Below are 20716 nucleotides of genomic sequence, written 5' to 3'. Positions count from 1 at the left end.
TTACAGGAGGTGGAGGAGGGAGTGTGGACCTCAGGATCTACATCCCAACTAATCTCTTTTCCATGTCATGGGAGCAGCTCACACAACATACAGCATAATGAGCAGTTGGGGTGGTTTGGCCCTGGCAGAGGCCAAATGCCCACCAGAGCCACTCACTCCACTTTTCAACCAACAAGGGAATAAAATATGTATGGGAAGGCTTAGGATCCAAGATAAGGACAGAGGGATCACGCTGCAGCGAGTGTCACGGGCAAAACAGACTCCACACAGACTAAAGGGAAGTAATTTATTACAACTGCACTACACACCCAGTTAACCAGAGTTGGGTAATGAGAAGTAGGGCCACGTCTTAAAGCACCTTCACCCACCCCTCCCATCTCAGTAGACTGTACTTCATTCATGATTTTACCCCTACATGGTGTGGGTAGGGATGGGGAGTGGGGTTCCAGTGGTTCCTCACAAGCTGCTTTCCTTCCCCAAATCGTAACGCTCCTACTCCTTTCCCCCACCACTCCCCTGGCCTAAGTAGAAGAGATCTGTAAACTCTCAGTTGTCTGAGGAAATGGGGCATCACCTCCTTTGGGCAGACGTGCTACACACACACATCAGCGTTGGGACTGAGCTGCCACTGTCAGGAAACACAGAGAGGACAGTGCAAGTCCTCCAGCACAGCATGAACTGGGGCATCTTTGTATTTCATAACCTTGTTTTTAACATGGTGATTGGGCAGCACATCAGCTGCCAGGAGAATATAAACCCAGCCTTTGAGAGCCCTTGTTTAAACTGAAAGAGATAAAATTGACTCAGGTCACCTATGAAAGGTCATCACATCAGCAAAAGCCACACCTCCCACCATAAGTTTTGGCCCCCTCAGTGCTGGGCTCCTGTCCAGAGCCCCACCACACACTGCGGGTGTTTTGCTGGCACTCACACAGCAGTAACCCCAGCAGTGACCTCTGTCCATTTCTTTAGGCACGTCGGTATCTGGAGGAGATGCAGAGGAGAGTTCCAGCCCCAAACCTAAGCTACTACCTGACTCAGCAGAGCATCGAGGCCGTTCACCGGGGAACGGGAATCCCTTTGAGCCGAACCCTGGCTGCAGAGCAGACTGGCCACAGCAGGATGGAGCACAAGGAGGGGGAAGAAGAAGTGGCTGATGAAGCAGAGGACTCTTGATAACTTACTCTTAGCAAACACCACGTTGACTTTAATGCCACGTCGCTGGTTGGGTCTCGGGGGGGGGGGGGGGGGGTGTCACCACCACGCGCGGCTCCCACGAGGCTTTTTGCTTATGACCAAGAAATTTATTTTTCCTGCTTGACTGTCCAAGCAGCAGCACTGAGGGTCACGTGTCAGCTCAGGCTGCACACACAAGCCACAGCTGCAGCCTGGGAAGAAGCCAGGGTTGGCATCTGAATAAATCTGAGGGGTGGAAAAGTCCCCAACTGGTGCATGTTGTAACGTCAGGCCCTTCTCCAAGTACAGGAAAGAGCTGAGTAACCAAGGGGGAAACGCCTCCGCTGACAAAGTTTTCAAGTATGTCTGATCTGCCAAGATCCCAAATTATTTGTTGTTCCCCAGAAGTCAGGACTTGTAAACACAATCGCTGTCCCCTCTGGGCAGGAGCTTGGGTAGAAGTGAATCACTCCCCTACTGCAGAATCAAGGGCGACTTCCCCAGCCCAAAGCTTCTGTGTTATATTGCAAGGTCATGTAGGCTGGAGCTGCCATTCCCAAAACCCTGGACTGAACCTGGGAATCAGAATGGTTGGGGTTGGAATGGCCCTCAGGAGGGCACCTGGTCCCATCCTCCCTGCTTGGGGTGGGTCACTGAGCCAGTGAAGCTTCTTTCCCAAACACCACGGTTACACCAGAGCTACTCTGCCCGAGTCAGATCTCAGGATGCAGATTTCTTCCTTGGCCCACAAAGGACCATGAGAAGAGAAGCCCAACATCAGCAACCAAGGTTCTGCTCAGCTTTCCACCTGTTACCCCACCCCACAAAGGTGTATTTAGAGTCACCCTCACACCAGCCCTTCAGCTTGCAGGGATTTTTCTTCTTCTCACTTTGCAACTTGCTTCAAAACTCGGGACAAATGTGACATTCAGTGGTGCTTCCAGGGGAGAAGGGGACAGTGGGAATAGATTTTAAGGCAAAAAACCACAGGACATTAGTTACTCTTTAAAAAGAAACTTCTGTCTGTACTGAGATTATACAGAAATAGTTCTGGCTTTATTCCTTCCCAAACATGGCACAACTCTAGCTCAAGCCTTTAAGGTCTGGCACATTTTCAGAATGTCAGGGGACCTACTGAGCTCCTGCAGCTCAGCAGCACCAGCACTGCCTCCAGCAGACCCAGAGCTGCTCTGCCATACCCCGACCACTAGAAGCCACAGGAGCCTTTGTTATGGGCATGTCTCAGGCTCAGCCCCGGGAGGTAAGTGGCCTTCTCCAGCCCTCCTGTTTTTCTGACAAGAAGTCTGCTATGAGATCGTCCCAGTATTTTTAGCAGAGCACTCAAACCTGCCAAGGTTATAAATAGCTGGGGGTGGGGGCTGGGGAGGTGTGGGGAGGATGGCAGCACTAGCCTACCTTCCTGCATCTGTACACGCCGTACCGGATAGCAATAGCTCACCAAATTGGCTTCCACTACAAAGTCCAGATGTCAAGTCAGGTTCGCTGGCTTAAAGCTCTGCACCCTCCCCCCTTCTTCCTCTCCTCCAGCCAGGTGACTGCTGAAGAGGCCCCAGCAGTGCCTACACACATCCAGCTGGCAAGAGTATGAGGTAAAGGTCATTTCTTCTACCCTTCAGCTAGGAAGGGGCAGTTTCGAGTTTCTTTTTCAGGTTCTCCATGAGCAGCAGGTTCTGCAAGGCCAGCCTCCTGCAGTCCCCATCTGGGTCTTTCTCCACCACGTCTGTGAAAGAAGCAGGCACTGTCAGTCAGAACATGGGAAAAGCTGCCCCCTCCCAACGCTCACCCTGCTCCAAACACAACAGCAAACACAGTGAATCCCAGGCCAGACATCAGCACCTTCAGGACTGGCACCAGCCTGGAAGGCAGACACACAACCATTGTCACCTTGAGCAGTCAGAGCGTAGCTGAGCCCTGACTGTCACACTGCCAACCCTCACCTCATTCTTGCAGCAGAAGGGGTTAGTCAGGTTCAGACAGTGCAGAAGCTGCCTGACCTTGCATCCCATGGGATAACCTCCGGGGCTGAATCCATACTGGTGCCCTTGAGCTGCACATAACCTTTCTACAGCTGATATACTGGTGTAACTGGGGTTTGCAATTAGAAACCCACTTACTCAAAAGCCTAAAGTCTCCGTTGTGCCAGTCCCTGCAGTCTAAACGAGCGCTCGGTGCTCCCTGCGAGCCTGTGGCCACGCTGCCCTCCAAAGGGGGTAAGAAAGATGCAGACCCCAAGTTTCAGCACATCCTCCGTGCTGATCCATTAGCCTCCCAATGAAGTAGCAATTCTTCCACACCTTATGCAGCATGTAAGGGAGGGCACAAAGCTGCTTCCAGCAGCTGTTATTTCAGGGGCCCTTAATGGGCCTGCAAAGTAAAAACCAGGATGCACGCAGGATGTCTGAGCAGGGGAGCCTGGAAGAGCAGAGAGGCTGAGTAAGGATATCCTGTACGCACGAGCAGTGTGCTCGGAGCTCGGCGCTGTCGGCCCAAACACATGACTCACTCAGATGGAGTAGGGCTATTTATATGCCCAGGGAGAGCTTCATGACGGTGTTTCCATACTCCCCCTGCAGAAGGCAAAAAGGGGGAGGCTACAAGACAGATCAGGACAAGCCCAGAAGCTGGTGTTGGCTCTGTTTCTAATTGCCATGAGCATAGACCTTGAACTGCTGCCACTGCAAAGGAGGCACCAGGCACCAGAGTACCATTCAGGTCCCTGCAGCAATAAGTTTACCTATGACATAGTTCTAGGGCACTTGCAAGGGGTGGGGAATTCCCTCAAAAGCAGCTGCTGAGGAATCCAAGGAACTGTTTCCTAGAAATGTTTAGGTATTCCCTCCCTCCCCTGAGAAAGACCAGGCTGCTCAATCCCAGCAGGGCATTAAGGGCAGTGACAGACAAGTACAAGGTGGATCCCAGCCCCTCTGCCCAGCTGAAGTGCCCCAAATCATCCACCCAGCAGTCAGTACCATGACAGTGACCCAAGGAACTTCTTGCACCACCCTGTGAACACTCTGTAACAGGGAACAGTTCTAGTTACAGCCCAAAGGCTGAAGGCAGAACAGTCAGTTGCATCAACACAATTAACTACAGCAACCAGCCTGGGCTGCGATGTACCAACAAACAGGAGCAGATTTCTACTAAAAGCTTGGTGGATAACAATTCCCAGCCCCTGTTCCTCACTGTGCTTTAGTGATGGCAAGAGAAACAGAGAGGCTTTAAGCTGACACCCAAAAGGGTGACTTCTGGCCGACAGGCATGGCAGGAGGTAGCTTGCATGACTGACAGCTCATCATTTCTCCAGGAGATCTAATACATGACACCTCCTGCAAATCTTGTCTGGAAGAGTCATGAGGCAATAGCAAGTCCAAACCACGACTCAGTCACAAACACAGGTTTCCAGTGACTGACTTCACCTGTTGGAAAGAAAAGGAGCCCAGCATCTCCATGCAGTAGCTGCTTCACCAGCAGCCTCGCAGCAAAGAGCGAAGGCACAGCCCAAGAAGCTGGTGGGTTTCAGGAAGCAGCTCCAGAAGCACATGGAAGTTTTAAGCTGCATTTAAAACTTATCTGACCAGCTGTGGAGCTGAGTTAATTCTTTAAGGTTTCTGAATGGCTCTGAGGACAATTTTCCCTCCTGTACTATGCACACAACTGTGTGGTCTTATCCTGCTCTCATTCTCACCAGGATCTACCATGCAGTCTTCATGCAAAAGCACTGCATGTAAAGAGATGACTGTTACACTACCTACAGGAATAGAGAGACACTACTAGTTCTGTCATCATCCTTCTCCCAAAAATAAGTCCTTAAAACCTGACTGTGCAGCCCCTCGTGCTGAAAACATGCCTCACATTCCTGGAAAGGCTTCACTTGGTAACAGCATGAACTGCAGAGACCAGCAGATTCCTCAGCACACTCCATGTCATGGGAAAAGTGAAGATTCTGGCCCCACAAGGCAGCTCTCTTCCTTTAAAAGGGCACAGAGCTCCACAACCTGCAAGGATCAGAGGCCGGCTGTGTCAGTGTCGCTTCCTGCCTGCTCCCTGTGGGAAGCCAACTCACCAAGGGTGAGAATGGTGAAGGAAACCAACCCAGGGAGTCACATGAGGTCCCTCAGAATGCAGCAGAGGCTTCAGAGCTACAGAGCAGCCAGTGTTGCTTCCTCTTGCACACTGTGCTATGTGACCACCCATCTGTGCAGCAGAACTGCCTGCCCTAACCCTCAAACACAGCTTGGGTTGGTGTGAGGCACGGAGGGTACAACACACAGCATCATCTGCTGTCTTTCACAGGTTGTCCTTTCCATCAGCATGAGGATGGGGCCAGGCTCCTCTTCCTCCTACCTTCAGCACTAATGAAGCACACATTCTGTGTGTAAACACAGGCCCTGTGTGTCACTGCTTGGATGTGAAACACAGCACAATGCTTTCTGTGGCTCCCCCAGCCAGGTGGTTGGGTACTTGGAGGAACAGTGCACACAGTGCAGTTTGGGACTTTTCTGGTTAGCCTGAGGTGAGGACAGTCACACTCTGACATGCATCCACAGCTCTCAGCTCACACTTTATATACCTCAGTAACAGTCTGTACAGCAGGCAGGGTGGGCTGGTATTCCTCCCAAACTGCTGGTGCACAACACCAGACATCACTGTTCCACTCACAACTGAAGAGACACTGAACAAAGACAGTATCGCTACCTGGGAAACCACGGGCTGACACCCCCACATCTCACCTCCCAGCCAGGACTGAGCCTCCAAAAGCTCTTCTGTCATGTCTTCCAGAAGACGCTCTGTGGGGACACTGAGGAGCAGGGAGGAGATGCAGGACAAAAGCCCCTGGCGCACGTACCTGTGCAGGAAAGACCGAGCTGGTTAGAGCCGGCGGCGGCATCGCTGCTTTAACGTCCTCACCACAGCGGCTCTACCCTCCCAAGCAGTAGGAATATGGCAAATGATGCACCAGCTGGCAGAGTGCTCACAGACAGAGCCCAGCCACACTGGGGTGCAGGGAGTCCAGCACAGTTCAGAGTCCTGGACACGTCCTGAGATCAAAGCAGCAATCGGATGCTCGCAGCACCTGGCTACACGTCCTCATTTCTTTCCATGTTGGAATGCTGAAACTGAATCTAAAGTTCTCAGAGCTCCCTGAGTAAACACAGATGGAACTATCACATGGGCAGCTGATCAAGAAATTTGTCATGCCATCTATAAGCAATGACTACCTCCACACTAGAAGACCTTAGCCAAGTTCACACACTGGTGTGGGGTGAAAGCAATGCCTTTGCAATGCTCGGCCCTAAGAGCAGAAGGCCAGAGAAGAGCAGAGCTACCACACTGCCACTGACACTCAGTCAGGGGCCAGTCTCAGACAAGGAGAAACCAGGCTGAAGACTGGCTCACAGCTCATCTTTAAAAACAGAAGTATAAAACCATAACTCACGAGTCAGTGTGGAAACGCAGAGCCCAAACAAACTCCAGCAGCGCCTTTCCCATCGCAGTAGCTGCCTGCAAAACAGGATGATGACAGCAGCAGTGAATGCCTCCACATTCACACCACCCTACAGAGCTGGACCCTGAGACACACTGCTGTGAACATCAGGGTTATAACTAACTGTATTTTAGAGATGAGGAACCTTAGGCAGCAAAGTGAAATGATGCACCTAACCTCCCACAGAAGGTCACAGTTTTTATACCAGACACAGCAGAAGATGGTGCAGAGGCATCCAAATCCCCTGTCTCCTTTCTGACCATTATTTTGCATCCCTCTTCCCAAATTCTCAGCACATGAATACAACTCACTGCCAGCCCTAAGTGCAGCAGGCCCCAGAGCACACCCCTACTTCAGAAGGCACCTCTGGGCTTGCAGGCTGGAAGTCCCTCCTGCAAGCCCAAGCAGCCTTTCTTACCATAGTGTTGACAGCCAAGTACATCAGGACTGCTAAAGTGTGGACCAGTCTTCCAAGGACAAAGTGATCTTCTCCCAGGAGATCAAACGTTGTCAAAGGCCTGTAAGTGCAAGACACACACCCCTAGCAGTGAGAAGGCTGGTCAGTGTGTCTTTCCAACAGGTGTGGTGGTTACACAGGAGGAACTGTCCCCCACAAGCCTAAATCCTTCTGACAACAGTCATTCCCAGTTTAACACGGGTCACTGCTGTTTGCTCCCAGACCAGCAATACCCTCTACTCTTACAGCAGGTGCCACATTCTCCCAACAGGTTTTGCTTAGGAAGAACCACGTGCCAGAGCTGGCAGCACAGGAGACTATGAACCACCCACTGAGACCAGCATTGGGAGCACCTTGATTCTCCTGGAATCGATTACTCAGCCTTCCTTAGGGAAGCAGAGACTCAAGTGATCGACAAGGAACTTTGTCATGGCCACAAGGATCAGCCCAGGTGACAGGCCCAAGCCTGAGACAGTTAACTCTGGATAAGGACTGCAGTTCCAGTTCTGTGTTTCCATGGGAACGTCCCGCTCAGACAACTGTTTTGGTGCTGCCAAAGCCATCTGCCTGTGATCCTCCTCCTGGGTTATGAAGAATAATGGATCTGCACCTCTGCAGGGTCTGGCATACTCCTGCCCAACAAGGCTTCACAGGCTAAGTGCAAGACATCACAAACCCTTCCTCTCTAAGCTTCGAGCACAAGCCAAGCATCAGTGTGGTGCCACTGGACTCCCACACTGCTTCTGGGCTCCAGCCTGCTGCTCTAAGGCAAGCAGGACGTGCAGAAAGGTGGCAGCTGCCATGCCCACACCCCAAAGTGTTCACACTCACCTGTCAAACTGCTGAATCAGTGGGAAAAAGAAGTGCCCAGCAACAGAATTGAACTCATTTGGGCCAGAAGCCGGTTCCACTTGAGACTGACCCTGTCAAAGAGAAAAATGAAGTCTAGATTCAGGGTGCAGCAGACTCCTTCCACTTCACTGCACACTGGCAATACTGTGGATTCCTTGCAGCCATCCCTTTGTCAGCCACTACTTGCCTGCACGACTGCACTGCCAGTTTACAGACTGGATGGCTCAATTCCCACTTCAGATCCTTTCACACATCCCAATATTTCAATACAATACAGTTTAGCACTGCTGGGTTAGGTATAAGAAACAAGAAGGGATAAAGGAGTTTTGGAAAGCAAGTTTTCTGAAATGATCACAGGAGAGTTCTGGGAACTAGGAAACTGTCCTCTGTTTATCTCCCTGCAAAATAGGAAGGCTGAGGCAGTCCAGACCAGAGGCAGCTTGTCTGCTGAAGGAGCTCTGGGATCTGAGAGGTGCAGTCACAGCTCCCTGCAGTGGCCAGACAAGTACAGAACAGCAACAACTACCCCTAAGTGCAAGGCAAAGAGTGGAAGATTTTCCTCTCCCTGCTGAGACAGAACAAGAGTTGGTACTCTGCACTGGAAGATTCAGCCAGATCCTAAGATAAATTTCTGTGTGAAATTACACAGTCTTCCCTTTGGATTGGGCTAATTTCACAGGAATTTTTCTCTTTTTGGATGGAAGTACAGGGACTCCTAGTGTCCCTATTTTTTGGATTTAACATTAGTTTGTTTCTGTCCTGGCCTCACCGTGGCAAATCTCCGAGTCTTGCTTTTGATCCTCTCATCAACAATTCTTCTCCAGTCCTTAGAGCTGTCACTTTCAGAAAGGAGCTGGACACAAGGTTTTTGGGCACCAGAATCCTTGATCTTCCCATGGGACTTGGGATAGGACAGTTCCTGAGCTGCCAAAACCAACACCTAGAAGAAAAAGAGGGGGGTTCTATTAAAAAAGGGGTAACCCTTGCACTAGGGAAGAGCAGCAACAGTTACTTGCACCCAAGCTGACAGAAGGCTGAAAGGCACAACAGGTTTAGAATGGAGGACAGCAAGGTACTTGACCTCTGAAGAGCCAAGTCACTGCAAGGTACTGACCACGGACTTGGTCACTTAGCCCTGAAACAGAACAGTGGACCCTTCCTCAGACACAGTATGTGAAGTGAGATGGGAGTCCCCACAGGCAGATTCCTGTGCATCAAGCAGAGAGAAAGCAGACTACTGATGGGTTAGGAAACAATGGCTTCTCCTAGGCAAACGACCATCACGTGTTTTGCATTCCATGGGGAAGCATCACTGTGTAACTGGGGTGTAGCAGGGCTACAAACAATGCCAGGCACAACCACCAACGTAAGAGATTGACATGCATCTGCCTCTCCTATGAGGAACAAAAGGCAGGACCATTACACCTCAGGGAAACAGCATCAGAGCAGCAAAGGCACAAGGAAAGTGGGACCTGACAAGAAGGACACTTACATCAAGAATGTCCATGCGCTGACGGAGACTGTAGTTCAGAGAATAGAACTGGGAGGTCAAGTACTTTGCTACCTGTAGGAAAAACAAGGCACAGTGAACACAAACCCAGGCTGGAAACAGCCTTCCCACTGACTCCAAGGGCACTCCATTGCAGAAGTGCTGCTTCTTCACAGTTCAACAAGCAGCCTGCAAGGGAAGAGACACACTGTGCAAACAGGGGGAACTAAGGCACTTCCACTTCAGATTCTCCCAAAAGTAGTAAATGGCAAACAGGACTTTGCAGTGGTTCTCTCCCTTCTATGCAGAGGTGCCCGAACAACTGCCATGCTGGCTTTGGCATTTTGAAGAACACCTTACTGTGGCCTTCCAAAACTTAAAAGGGAGCTTAAAAGAAAGACTGAGAAAAGACTTTTTACCAGGGCCTGTACCAATAGGGCAAGAGGCAATGGTTTTAAACTGACAGAGGGTAGATTTAGATTAGGTATGTGGAAGAAATCCTTCCTCAGGGTGGGGAGGCCCTGGCACAGGGTGCCCAAAGAAGCTGGGGCTGCCTCTGGGTCCCTGACAGGGTTCAAGGCCAGGTTGGATGGGGCTTTGGGAATCCTGGTCTGGTGGGGGGTGTCCCTGCCTAGGGCAGGTGGTTGGAAATCGGTGATTTTTAAGGTCCCTTCCAACCCAAACCATTCCAAGACTCTATGATTGCAGTCATCAAGTCTTCTTCTAGAGAAGCCGTTGTCTCATTTTCCCTCCATGTGAAACAATCTCCCCTTCAGTGCAAGACATCCATACCTAATTTACCTTGTCAGGCATACTGCTAACAGTCTTCAAACCATTCCTCCAGTCCATTACAGCTCTGACATGGTTTTCTCTTTCCTGTTGTTTCAGTCAGCTAGTGCAGCTTCTTCAGCACAGAGTCCACCTCTGCACAGATGCTGTCAGACATGAGCTAGCTATTCTACCACATTCTGACAGCTGCTTGTATCAAGCTAGCAAGAGACTAGCTGCTCACATTTCTGCCTGTGCCTTCACTGGGAAGAGGAAAGCAGTAAGGGGAACTCACAGGTATTGGATCTGTGGTTAGAACAGCTACTTGTGCTCTCTGACGGATCTCCACAAAGCCTTCGACACAAGTCTTCTCCTCCAGATGCAGCAGTATCTTTGCCAGCTCCACACTAACCTGCTCAAAACATGGAAATAAGGCATCAAACCACTGCAGGTGGGGTTTTGTTGTTGTTTTTCTTTTCCCCTCACAGGGTTCACACACCATTTCTAAAGTTTGAGCAGACAGGGGTATGGAACACAGACAATATACACACCACTTGGGAGGGAGAAAAATCACATTAAGCTAAATGCCACCAGGACAGATTTCTCAAAACACTGAACCACCTCCAAGCCAGTTTCTCTGTCCACATTCACTCTGGCTTCTGGGAGAAGTGGTGGCACCATGATATAGGGCACTTATCACTGTAACTGATTGGTTCAGGGGTACTGTACCACACCCAAAGCCCATCCAGCTCAGCAACACATCTGATGAGGAGCAGCAGCAGACTGTGTGTTGTTTATCAGGCTACACACCTCCCCTTTCCCACCGTGGCTTTGCCACCTTCAGGTGTTCACTAACAAGTGGAGATGAGCACTCACCATGCTGGTGACCTTGTCCCAAGGTTCCCTCACCTGAGCTTTTCACCTTGACCAGTACAAGGCAGCTACTGCCTCCAGAATACATGGTGTTTGTACAAAAAGTAGGGAAATCCATTTGATTCTACACCCCTTTTTGTTGAGGAACAGTTACATTCAATTTCAAGTAAACAATCAATTAAACTCAAAATGACAATTGATTGTTCTGCAGAAATTGTGGCTGCTCTACCAGCTGCATGTCTGATGTTTTTTCTGCCCAGCACAAAGCGTGGAGCCTCTCCAGCTTCCTCACATGACTGGCATGCTGCACTTGCAACACACTTCATTTCAGTGCCAGAGCTGCCAAATGCCATCCTATTGCTTGCACCTCTGCCTGCTTCTCTCTTCCACGTTGTGGTCTGTAGCCTCACCTCCACAGCAACTATCTCCTTCTATTTCCCTTCCCACATAACAGCTCTAAAGCCAGGTACACGTTAGCTTGGCCTGCTGCTCTGCTCACAGTCTCCTCAAGGGGATAACCCTGGTTTGCAGCCTGTTGGTAACTTTGCTCACACTATTCACCTCTCTTGCTGCTACGGGATTCTTCCGAACCAAGCTCTCCAGAGCCTTGACTGCAGCTTCCCATCTGTCCACATCTTCAGATCCTGTCAGGACTGAAGGTAAAAGACAAACAAAAGCTATTAACAGAATGGCTGTGCTCAGGTATATACCCCCAGTGGTCTGTCATGTCACAGACACGTGTCACTGACCATGTTAGGACTGGCATTTACAAACTAAATTGAAATTGCTCAGAAAATCCAGCTCAACACTTGAGCCCAGATGAATGAAGCCCTACAGCTCCTTCAATTAGCTCAGAATAAAACCAACCCTGCAGAGATTACTCTCCCCAAACCCAGAGGAAATAAAGACTCATCCCAAAATCTCCTACCTTCAATACAGTCTCGGATATACACAGGAGCCTTAGTCTTTAGTTCTTTATCCTCTGACATGTCGTAAGGCACAAGGTCGTCATCGCTGTAAAAGAAATAAAGGCAGGAGTTAAGTCTTAAAGGGTACACAAGTTCTTCCCTCCCCCAGCTACCCACACAAAAGGGAAGAATCAGCACACACACACTCTGTAACACTGCTGCTCTCAGGTCATCCAGCAGCAGAGCTGAAACCTAGCCTGAAAGGGTTCCTTTCAGGTCTATGAGTACTCTGCAGCTCAGAGAAAGAGCAGCTCTGTGACCAGATCTGGAACTGGATCTCTTGGTCAAGTGCAGGAAGGAGTCAGGTGACCAAAAGGTTAGAAGCTGATTCTCAAGATCTCTTTATTTATTGGCAGTGACAGACTATGGCATGTCCACTATTAACCTGGGCAGATGTATCCACAGCCCAGGCAACACGTACCTAAGTCCAACAGAATAAGTCCAGTGTTGTACACAGCATGGGCTTTGCTCCCACTACTGACTAGTATACTTGTGTGCTACTTCCTACACAACGTCCTACTCTGCCACCTCCCACTCAGCTGAACAAGGTCAGAAAGCACAACATTTCCCCAGAAATACAGCTACTGACAGCTCACTTCTCCCAGTGTCAGCTCTTAAGAACCTGACATTTATTTTCCATTTCCTCCCAGCTTCTTGGCCCGTACCTGTCAAGCTCAGCATCAGATTCCTCATCTGGTGTCACAGGGGCTGCTGCATGTGATTGCTTGTTACCTTCTGACACCAGTGGCAGTGCAGCATCTGCTTTCTCATGCCTGCTGTGAGGAACCAGAAGTATTAAACCCAGTAAAGTAGAAGTCCTTGCTCACAAGCAAGAAACTACCCACACTATAGAGCCTTGCCACCCAAGCAGAACGGCAGGTCATTATTTCCACTGCACCTTCCCACCTAAGCTTGGCCAACACAAGGAATAAGGTCCTGAGAAGGAGAACGGGGTAAGGGGAGAAGAGAAGCAACACATCTTAATGGAACAGCAATGGATAATAAAAATAAAGCCAGCTAATTTGCCATGTTCCCCCTGCACTAGCTTGAACCTAGAACCACTAAGGAAAGGCTTATCTGTGGTACCTGTACCATACCACCCTGTGCCACGTTTCAATCTGTGAATGGGGAAGAAACAGGCAAGAAGCAGCTTTAATCATTGCTAGTGGGATGAACACAATAATGAAGATTTATATTTCTTTCTACCTATTTCTGTGGACTTTGGCATTGTCCTTTCATCTGTCTGCTTTGCAAATGGCTGTCTCAAACAGCTGTCTATGCTGACTGGGCCCCTAAAACAGAGGGAATAAATCTTCTGTATTTCACCAGAGTGCTGGACAGCCTCATTTGCCAGTCACATGAAGTGCCTCATTCATCTGCTGATAAAGCTAAGTGCTTCAAAGAGCTTCAGCAGGTGCTTTGGAAGTTAAAAGCACCACAGAACCAGTTCACAGTCTGACAGCTATGCTAAATTCTCATCATGGATGACTGGGCTGGGAGCACATGGCCCAAATGCCAGATCTCCCAGATGTGAACAGAAAGGCCCATTTGATCCTACTCTGGGTCACACAAAGCCCCTAGAAACCACAGCAATTTCAATGCATCCTACCACTTGGATTATAGATTTAACATAACTACACCACACTGTGAGAATAAATTGGATTATAATGCTTAATAATACATAAAACATCTTGAATACTGTGCACAGTTCTAGCACGTCAGTGAAAAATAGGTATGGGAAAGGGCATAAAAATGGCATGGTGATGAATAGAAACAGTATCTTACTCATCATCTGGAAGGCTGAGGACAGCAGAGAATGGTGGAGTCTGCACCAGAAGGGACTTCAATTCTCTTGCGTCATCATCATCTTCATACTAGATATTAGAACAGTAATTGTTACTGCACATGTGCCCAGCATTCAACATTCAACCCTTTGGCTGTGTGCAAACAGACTGAACCAGGAGCAGATGAACCCAACAAACCCCACTTGTTTCAATCACTGTCTGCCCAGCGAGCAGTATGTGCCATCCTGAATCTCTGTCCCTCCTGACCAGACTCTGCCTGAATGCCCCTTACAATCTCTAAAACATTTCATAAACAGCACTGCAACACAAGAGATGATGAAGGCTTTTAAAGAATTAATGTGATTTGATCACATCATTCTTACAAACTCTACTGCAAATAGCAGAGCATATATCCCCATGTCAGTCTTGAAAACCTCACCCCTGAGCAGGTGTTCCCCCTGTGTCAGGGCCCGAATGGTCACCACTGGTTTAGGTTTCACCCTCCCTCACAAATCCAGTTCCAGTTCCCTCACACAGGATGATCACCCTCTATCAGTCCTTATGACACTGAGCTTTGCCAGAAGATTATGCTTAGTCACCTGGCTGAGATCTGTATACAACTGTTTTCTGTGAACAGACAGCCTCTCTTTCTGAAAGTGCTACTGCCTCTCCTCACGTCCAGATAACCATAAAATCACAGAACAGTCTTGGTTGGAAGGGACCCTTTACATCATCAAGTCCAACCATCACTATAACTTGCCATCCACTACTAAACCCTGTCCCACAGCACCACATCTAATTGTCTGCTAAATACCTCCAGGGATGGAGACTCCACCACCTCCCTGGGCAGCCTGTTCCAGTGCTTGACAACCCCCTCTGGGAAGAAGCTTTTCCTAACATCCAATCTAACCCTACCCTGGTGTAACTTGAGGCCATTTCCTCTTGTCCTATCACTTGTCACTAGGGAGACAAAGTCAGCCCCCACTTCTCCACAAGCTCCTTTCAGGTAGTTCTAGAGAGCAATCAGATCTCTCCTCAACCTTCTCTTCCCCAGACTAAACCACCCCAGTTCCCTCAGATGCTCCACATAACATTTATTCTCCAAAGTAAGTGTTAGTTTGCTATAATGCTCTGGATCAACTGGTCTACAGCTTTTATCTCCTTAAGCCCCTCACACCAGACAAATTCCATTATAACCTTCACCTGAAACTTGAGGACAGGGCCATCAGTGTTTATTCTGGAACTAATGCTCTCTGCCACAACCATTCCCAGGCGCCGCACTTGTGGCAGACTGCTGTCCAAGTGGCACTTCACACCCTCCATCATGCTTGCAAGAAGCTCTGGAAAAGACCCAAAACCAAACTGTGCATGAAACAGTGACAGAAACAAACCTCCATCTTCATGCCAGTTCCCTGAGAGGGCATTGGTAGCTGCTCACCACTTAGTGATGACTAGGAGGCCAGGAAGGGCCCATCCAGCTGGGACCTGTCTCTCTACCATGGCAGCACTGCCCCTCAGCACCAATACAACAAACCCAAGTGTTTTCATGGTCAACAGAACATTACATTACCTTCTAAATTGGGAGTATTTTGATTGTCACTGAAACAAATAGGGATCTTAAGTCAATCTTCAGCTTGGTTGCAGAATGCTTCAAAGACACTTAAGTGGAACATGACATTTGGAGGAAGCTACAAGTTCTGACCACAGAATTTCTCAACTGTGGAGGGAGAAACTTCCCTCACTACCTAGATAAGCTGAAACAGGCAAGTAGCACCAGTGTTCTCAGCCCAGAGAGAATGATGGTTGCCAGCTCTACCAGGCAGACTTACTGACCTACTTCAACTCAGAAAAGCTTATCTTTCCAAACGCTGTTGGATAAAAAACCCAGCCAAATTATAAAACTACAGTACTGTAGTACAGCACAGTACTCCCCTCAGCCTCCTCCCAGCTAAACACCCCCAGCTTCCTCAGCTGCTCTTCATAAGGTTTGCCCTCCAGCCCCTTCCCCAGCCTGGTTGCCCTTCTCTGGACACACTCCAAGATCTCAAGGTCTTGCAGTGACTCGAAGTCAGATATTCTGTTAAACAACCTTAACCCCTGCTTCTCCCTCTGCCTCACCTTGTCTGCAGCTCTCAATTTCAGGCTCCTTCAGGTGGGAGAGGCAGATAAGGATGGCCTTGCTAATGTATTGCTGCTGCTCAGGTGGAGAATGTTTCACAGCACTGCTGCTGCCCCAGGTCTCCAACAGTTCCTGCAGCACCTGAACCAGAAAACAAGTGGATTTGAAATGATCCCTGTATGATCTAGAAGTAGTAATCTCCTTTTAGAAGCACATTTTTGAAACATGCTTTCATACAGCACACTGCATATTCTGATGGCCCTCTGGTTTTCAAGAGCTGCACAGTCCCTACTGACAGAGCTGTTTGTTTTTCAGGGCTCACAATGTATTGCACTTGACCAACTGAGAATTCCACACCACCTTCATTTCATACATTGTTAAATACGATGGGTTTTTTATTGAGAACTGATAAATTCTATGCAGAGCAAGAAGCATTATTGTCAAAATACAGTTTGATATTATATGGGTTTAGTCCAATCTTATACAGCTGCCAGTACTTCTGGGTAATGGGGATAACAGAACAAACTAGCACCAAAAATACTTTAAAAAACTGACACCACAGTAGAGGTTTCCAGAGATACAAGTGTCCTAAGTGCCACCACACTGCTGAGTTGGAAAGTACCTGCAGCCCCACTGAGGAAAAGGTAAATGAGAGAGGTTGTGAAGCATCAACCATTTATCTCACAGATAGTTCTCAACCAGCTCGACACCTTACTGCCATCTGCCCAGCCACACAAACATGGGATGGCAGAGGAAGCCAAGAAGGATGGAGGACATCTGTCAGAATCCAAGGCTCAGCAGTTTTGCTACTTGGAAGACAATTTACCAATTAAATAGGGAAACCTAAAGCCAGCAGCGCAGAAAGTCTTTGCTTTGTAGATCACAGTTTCCTTGTGATATGGTAGGGCTTCCCTCCTTCTCATGAGCAGCAACAGGGGCGTCTCAGAGAAGTACCAAAACTGCACCCACAGGCACAGGGAGTGGAACACCTTCCATCAGAAACCTCACCAACAATACCACTAAACCTTACTTTGACCAGGAGAGGCCGCCGCTGGCCATCCAGGGACAGGTAGCCGAGGAGGCTCTGGAGCACTGCTGTCTGCAAGGAAAACCACAAGTCTTGCTTTAACTGAGCATAAATCTGCCAACCAGCAACAACTGTGTATTTTTACAGCATTAAGCTGTTCATTCTGAGGGACTGGTTAACAACACTCAAAAGACACAAGCGCATGCTCATGCAAAAAAACCCACCCCACACACACATTGGTCATGGAATACATGGAAAAAGGGGGCAGGGATGCAGCATGGCATTTTTACCATCAAAACCAAATCAGCACAGTCCCAGGCAAACACAGAACACCAAGTCAAGACAGCATCCCTCACGGGAGCATCACAAGCCACAGAATGTTTCCTAGCACCTTGTGACAAACTTAGGGCACAGATTTAAAAAAATAATAAATCCCAGCCCTTGTCTCATCTCTTCAATCTAATTCTTGTTCCTGAAGGTGGGCCATGGCTTCTTCAGTCTCTTCTTTCAGATTCTAAATTAACTCCCCAGAACACCAGAATTATGTGCTAATAACCACTTGGTTCTGGAAAAAGAGTAATTCTGCTAATCACCATCAGCCCTGAGAGAGCACATGAATCCCATGGCTTCAAAGCAACTGTTTACTACTCCCTCTTCGGTACAGTCAGCTGAGGGGATGTAAGTGAACAGCTGCACAGCTCAGGTACATGTGGAGACTGAGGGCTCATTTCAGAAGGTGTTAAATCTTTCTCAGAAAGACCTGGGGCTCAGCTAAAAACCACTGGCACTTTGGAAACAAAGGTGTTACCCTACCACTGTTCAGCGCAGGGTCCTTACCGTGTGGCCATACTGCAAGAGCAGCAGCTTCTGGGTCATCACAAACTGAGCCTTCTTGTTTTTCAGGACCAGGTTCCCCAGCAACCTAGACAAGACATCTGCCCTAGCAAGACAGGGCAACAGCAACACATTAGGAATCCATGAAATGCTGCCATGCTGCCACTAATCACGGGAAACTCTGTGAGCAGGTATTTTCAATGAAGTCTCTAAAACACCTCTGTACTTCAAAGGTGAGTCAGTAACCACAAAGAATGTTTTCACTTCTTTTTTTCCCACTAGATAGCACTTTAAAGAATGTTCCCCCTCAGGCAGAGCCTGCACCAATCAGCTACAATCCTAAATTCTGAGGGCATGGCACTGTAAGAAACCACCTACACAAACACACACACATCAGCATCTCTCAGAAACCCATTCTCCAAGTATCTGTGAAAAATAAAAAAGCCAGCCTTTGCTCTGGACCAGGGAGGAGAGCAGAGTTCTTACCCAGGTGTTGCCTGCACAAGCCCAAGGACCACTGCTTCCATCCAGCGGTCGGGCACACATTCAACCAGTCGCCAGCACATTCTCTGCCAGATGCAGTCTGACTTGGTGAGATCTGTGAGGTGGGGTACCAAAACACTCAGGATTTCCTCTGAAGTGGAAGAGAGAAACAGGTGAACACACAAGATGGACAGGACAACGGTACTCAAGGTCAGACTGCAAGATCCTTATAAGACAAAGATAAAGTACAGTTTGCAGTTTTGTTCCTGTGGTAAAAGCTAAGCTTAACAGCCTAAGGAACTTGCAAATATTCATCACCACAGTAAACAGCTTGAAAATCTTCCCTCTTCCTTCCCAGTCTTGTTAACTACTGCATTCACTGGCTTTAAAGTCCTAAGCAAAGCCAGGCTGAAGGCTACTCACATGAGAAGGCTATTACACATGGGCTGTGATTTATGCTGGGATTTACAAGGTACCTATAGACCACTGGCTGAAAAGCACTCAAAGAGCATTTAATAGTCCCTAAACAGCAGGATGGGAAGGCTCATAACCTCATCAGTTTTTGAGAGGAGAACAGACCAGAGTCATGTGAGCTGACAGAAAAGCACTGGCATCTATCAAATGCTAGGTGAGTAGCCTGGGAACAGAGAGGAGCCTCTACAGCCCAGCTCACAAAGCCCCAGAGTATTAACTGTTCACTCTCTGACTCTCCTTGGTCATCAACAGTTTTCCTTCCATACCAATACACCTGAACAGACTCTCCCCCTCCCCAAAAGAGGGCTGTAAAACACTCACTTTGTCTCCCATGAACGCAGACCTTCCCCAGGACGTGGGAAACAAAAGAGATGGAGCAATCCAAGCCACCTGAGATAAAACAGACACAAGCTTAACAGGAGCATCCCTGGCATCCTCCCAACAACCTTCTACAAGTAGTCTAAGTCTGAAAACACAGATTAACTTTTCTCTTCAAGCATCATCACTTCCTCCCTCCTCCACCTGCCTTCAGGCACAAAACTGCACCTGGTATTTATACACAGTGAGAGTCAGAAGACTAAGTAGCTCAGTCCCACTTTACCACAACAGCAGCAAAGCCACTGGCTCGTTCAGTACCATTTAAATCTGCCATACAATCACTTCAGCACAGACCAAATGATGACAATTAAGTTCTGACAGCAGATTACACTATTTGACAGCTTGTAGGATTGCAGCTTTCAGTGGGATTTTAAAAAGCCTCAGCCATCTTCCTCATTCCTAATACCTCATGCTTTTAACCACCACACCCTTCATCCTGAAGGAGGAACCTGAGGCTCTGCAATACCCGTTATCTGCATCTCAAGCATCATCCAAGGGGGTCCACGCACAAAACACTACTTCAGAAGAGCCATCTCCACTGCAGTCCTGCTGCAATCTTACCTCTTAGGGACTCTGAGATCTTCTGCAGCACCTGGATAACTGCACCACCCAAGAGAGGAAAGTAGTTCTGTGGGAAGAACACTGGTGGGTTTTTCCCCTGGAGTTCGTTGCTCACATGATCTGGCAAACATACAATCCTGTTGAGCAGGGCCTCCTGCAGCTCAGGTGGGCCCGTCTGGGCTTGCTGCTGGCAGACCTCCCACATCAGAGCCGAAATCCGTCCCTCCCGCAGGAACCGCTCCAGTACCTCAACGACCTCCTTGGGCTGGAAGCCAGAGCTGGAAGGAAGTTACTGGAATAAGCCCCCGTCCCTTTAACCGGTAAAAAGGAGGCGCACGCTGTTGGGTTCTTTGCTGTAGGCTCATCTGCTGCTAAATCGTTAACTATTTTAATCAAAACCGGATTAAAACCGAAGGTACTTTAACCCTCTGTATCCCTGCAGTTTCCTTGGCTCGCTGGGGGTACCCGGCGGGCCCGACTTCAGACAGCTCCTCGGCGGGAACCACCAGCGCTGCGTGCGGCCCTAGCAGGGGCCGCGGGGCCCGGGGCAGCGCAGGGCCCCGCCGCGCTCTCCTCCCAGACACCCTCCTGCATCCCCAGCCCCGCTCTGGCGAGGCCCTGCCCCGCCCGGCTCTTCAGGCCGCCCGCCCCTCCCCGCAGAGCCAAGGAGCACCGACCCCGGGCAGCCGAGGGCTTCCAGCAGGACGCAGAGGGCGAGGCCGGGCGGCCCCTGCAGGAAGCAGCTCTGCCACACGCCCTCGGGCCGCGCCGCGCGGGGCAGGCGAGCCAGGCTCCGCAGCAAGGCGCCGCAGAGAGCCCGCTCCCGCTCCCCCAGCGCGGCCGCGCCAGCCGCCGCCGCCACAGCGTCCCGCACGGCGCCAAGGGCCGCCTCCGTCCCCGCGCCGCCGCGCTCCAGCGCCGCAGCTGCCTCCCGCAGGCTGCGCTCCAGCGGCGCGGGGGACGCCAT

General features: G+C 49.5%; 2 protein-coding genes across 2 annotated transcripts in view; one reads left to right on the top strand and one right to left on the bottom strand.

Moving 5' to 3' along the window:
• Positions 1-1440, top strand: part of IFT140 (intraflagellar transport 140) — a gene marked incomplete at its 5' end in the record, with an annotated part of 67407 nt that extends 65967 nt beyond the window's left edge. Inside the window, one exon of the mRNA XM_084270959.1 lies at positions 973-1440. Within this exon, the coding sequence (XP_084127085.1) occupies positions 973-1176 (204 nt within the window). The 3' untranslated portion in view covers positions 1177-1440. The remainder of the gene's footprint in view (positions 1-972) is intronic.
• A 686-nt stretch (positions 1441-2126) lies between these two features.
• TELO2 (telomere maintenance 2) lies at positions 2127-20716 on the bottom strand (the record flags this gene model as incomplete). The annotated part of the gene is made up of 20 exons (XM_084270960.1): positions 2127-2917; positions 5928-6043; positions 6635-6699; positions 7101-7200; positions 7971-8062; positions 8761-8931; positions 9484-9555; positions 10544-10660; positions 11683-11774; positions 12050-12135; positions 12755-12865; positions 13875-13963; positions 15077-15213; positions 15992-16133; positions 17023-17091; positions 17857-17959; positions 18340-18487; positions 19132-19200; positions 19750-20027; positions 20427-20716. 20 exons carry the CDS (start codon positions 20714-20716, stop codon positions 2814-2816), a joined length of 2451 nt encoding a protein of 816 aa, XP_084127086.1. The 3' UTR covers positions 2127-2813.

This window comes from Gallinula chloropus, assembly GCF_964237585.1.
Source record: "Gallinula chloropus genome assembly, chromosome: 15".
Lineage (NCBI taxonomy): Eukaryota > Metazoa > Chordata > Aves > Gruiformes > Rallidae > Gallinula > Gallinula chloropus.
The sequence above is the reverse complement of the archived record's forward strand: the minus strand, read 5'-3'. Positions and strand labels throughout refer to the sequence as shown.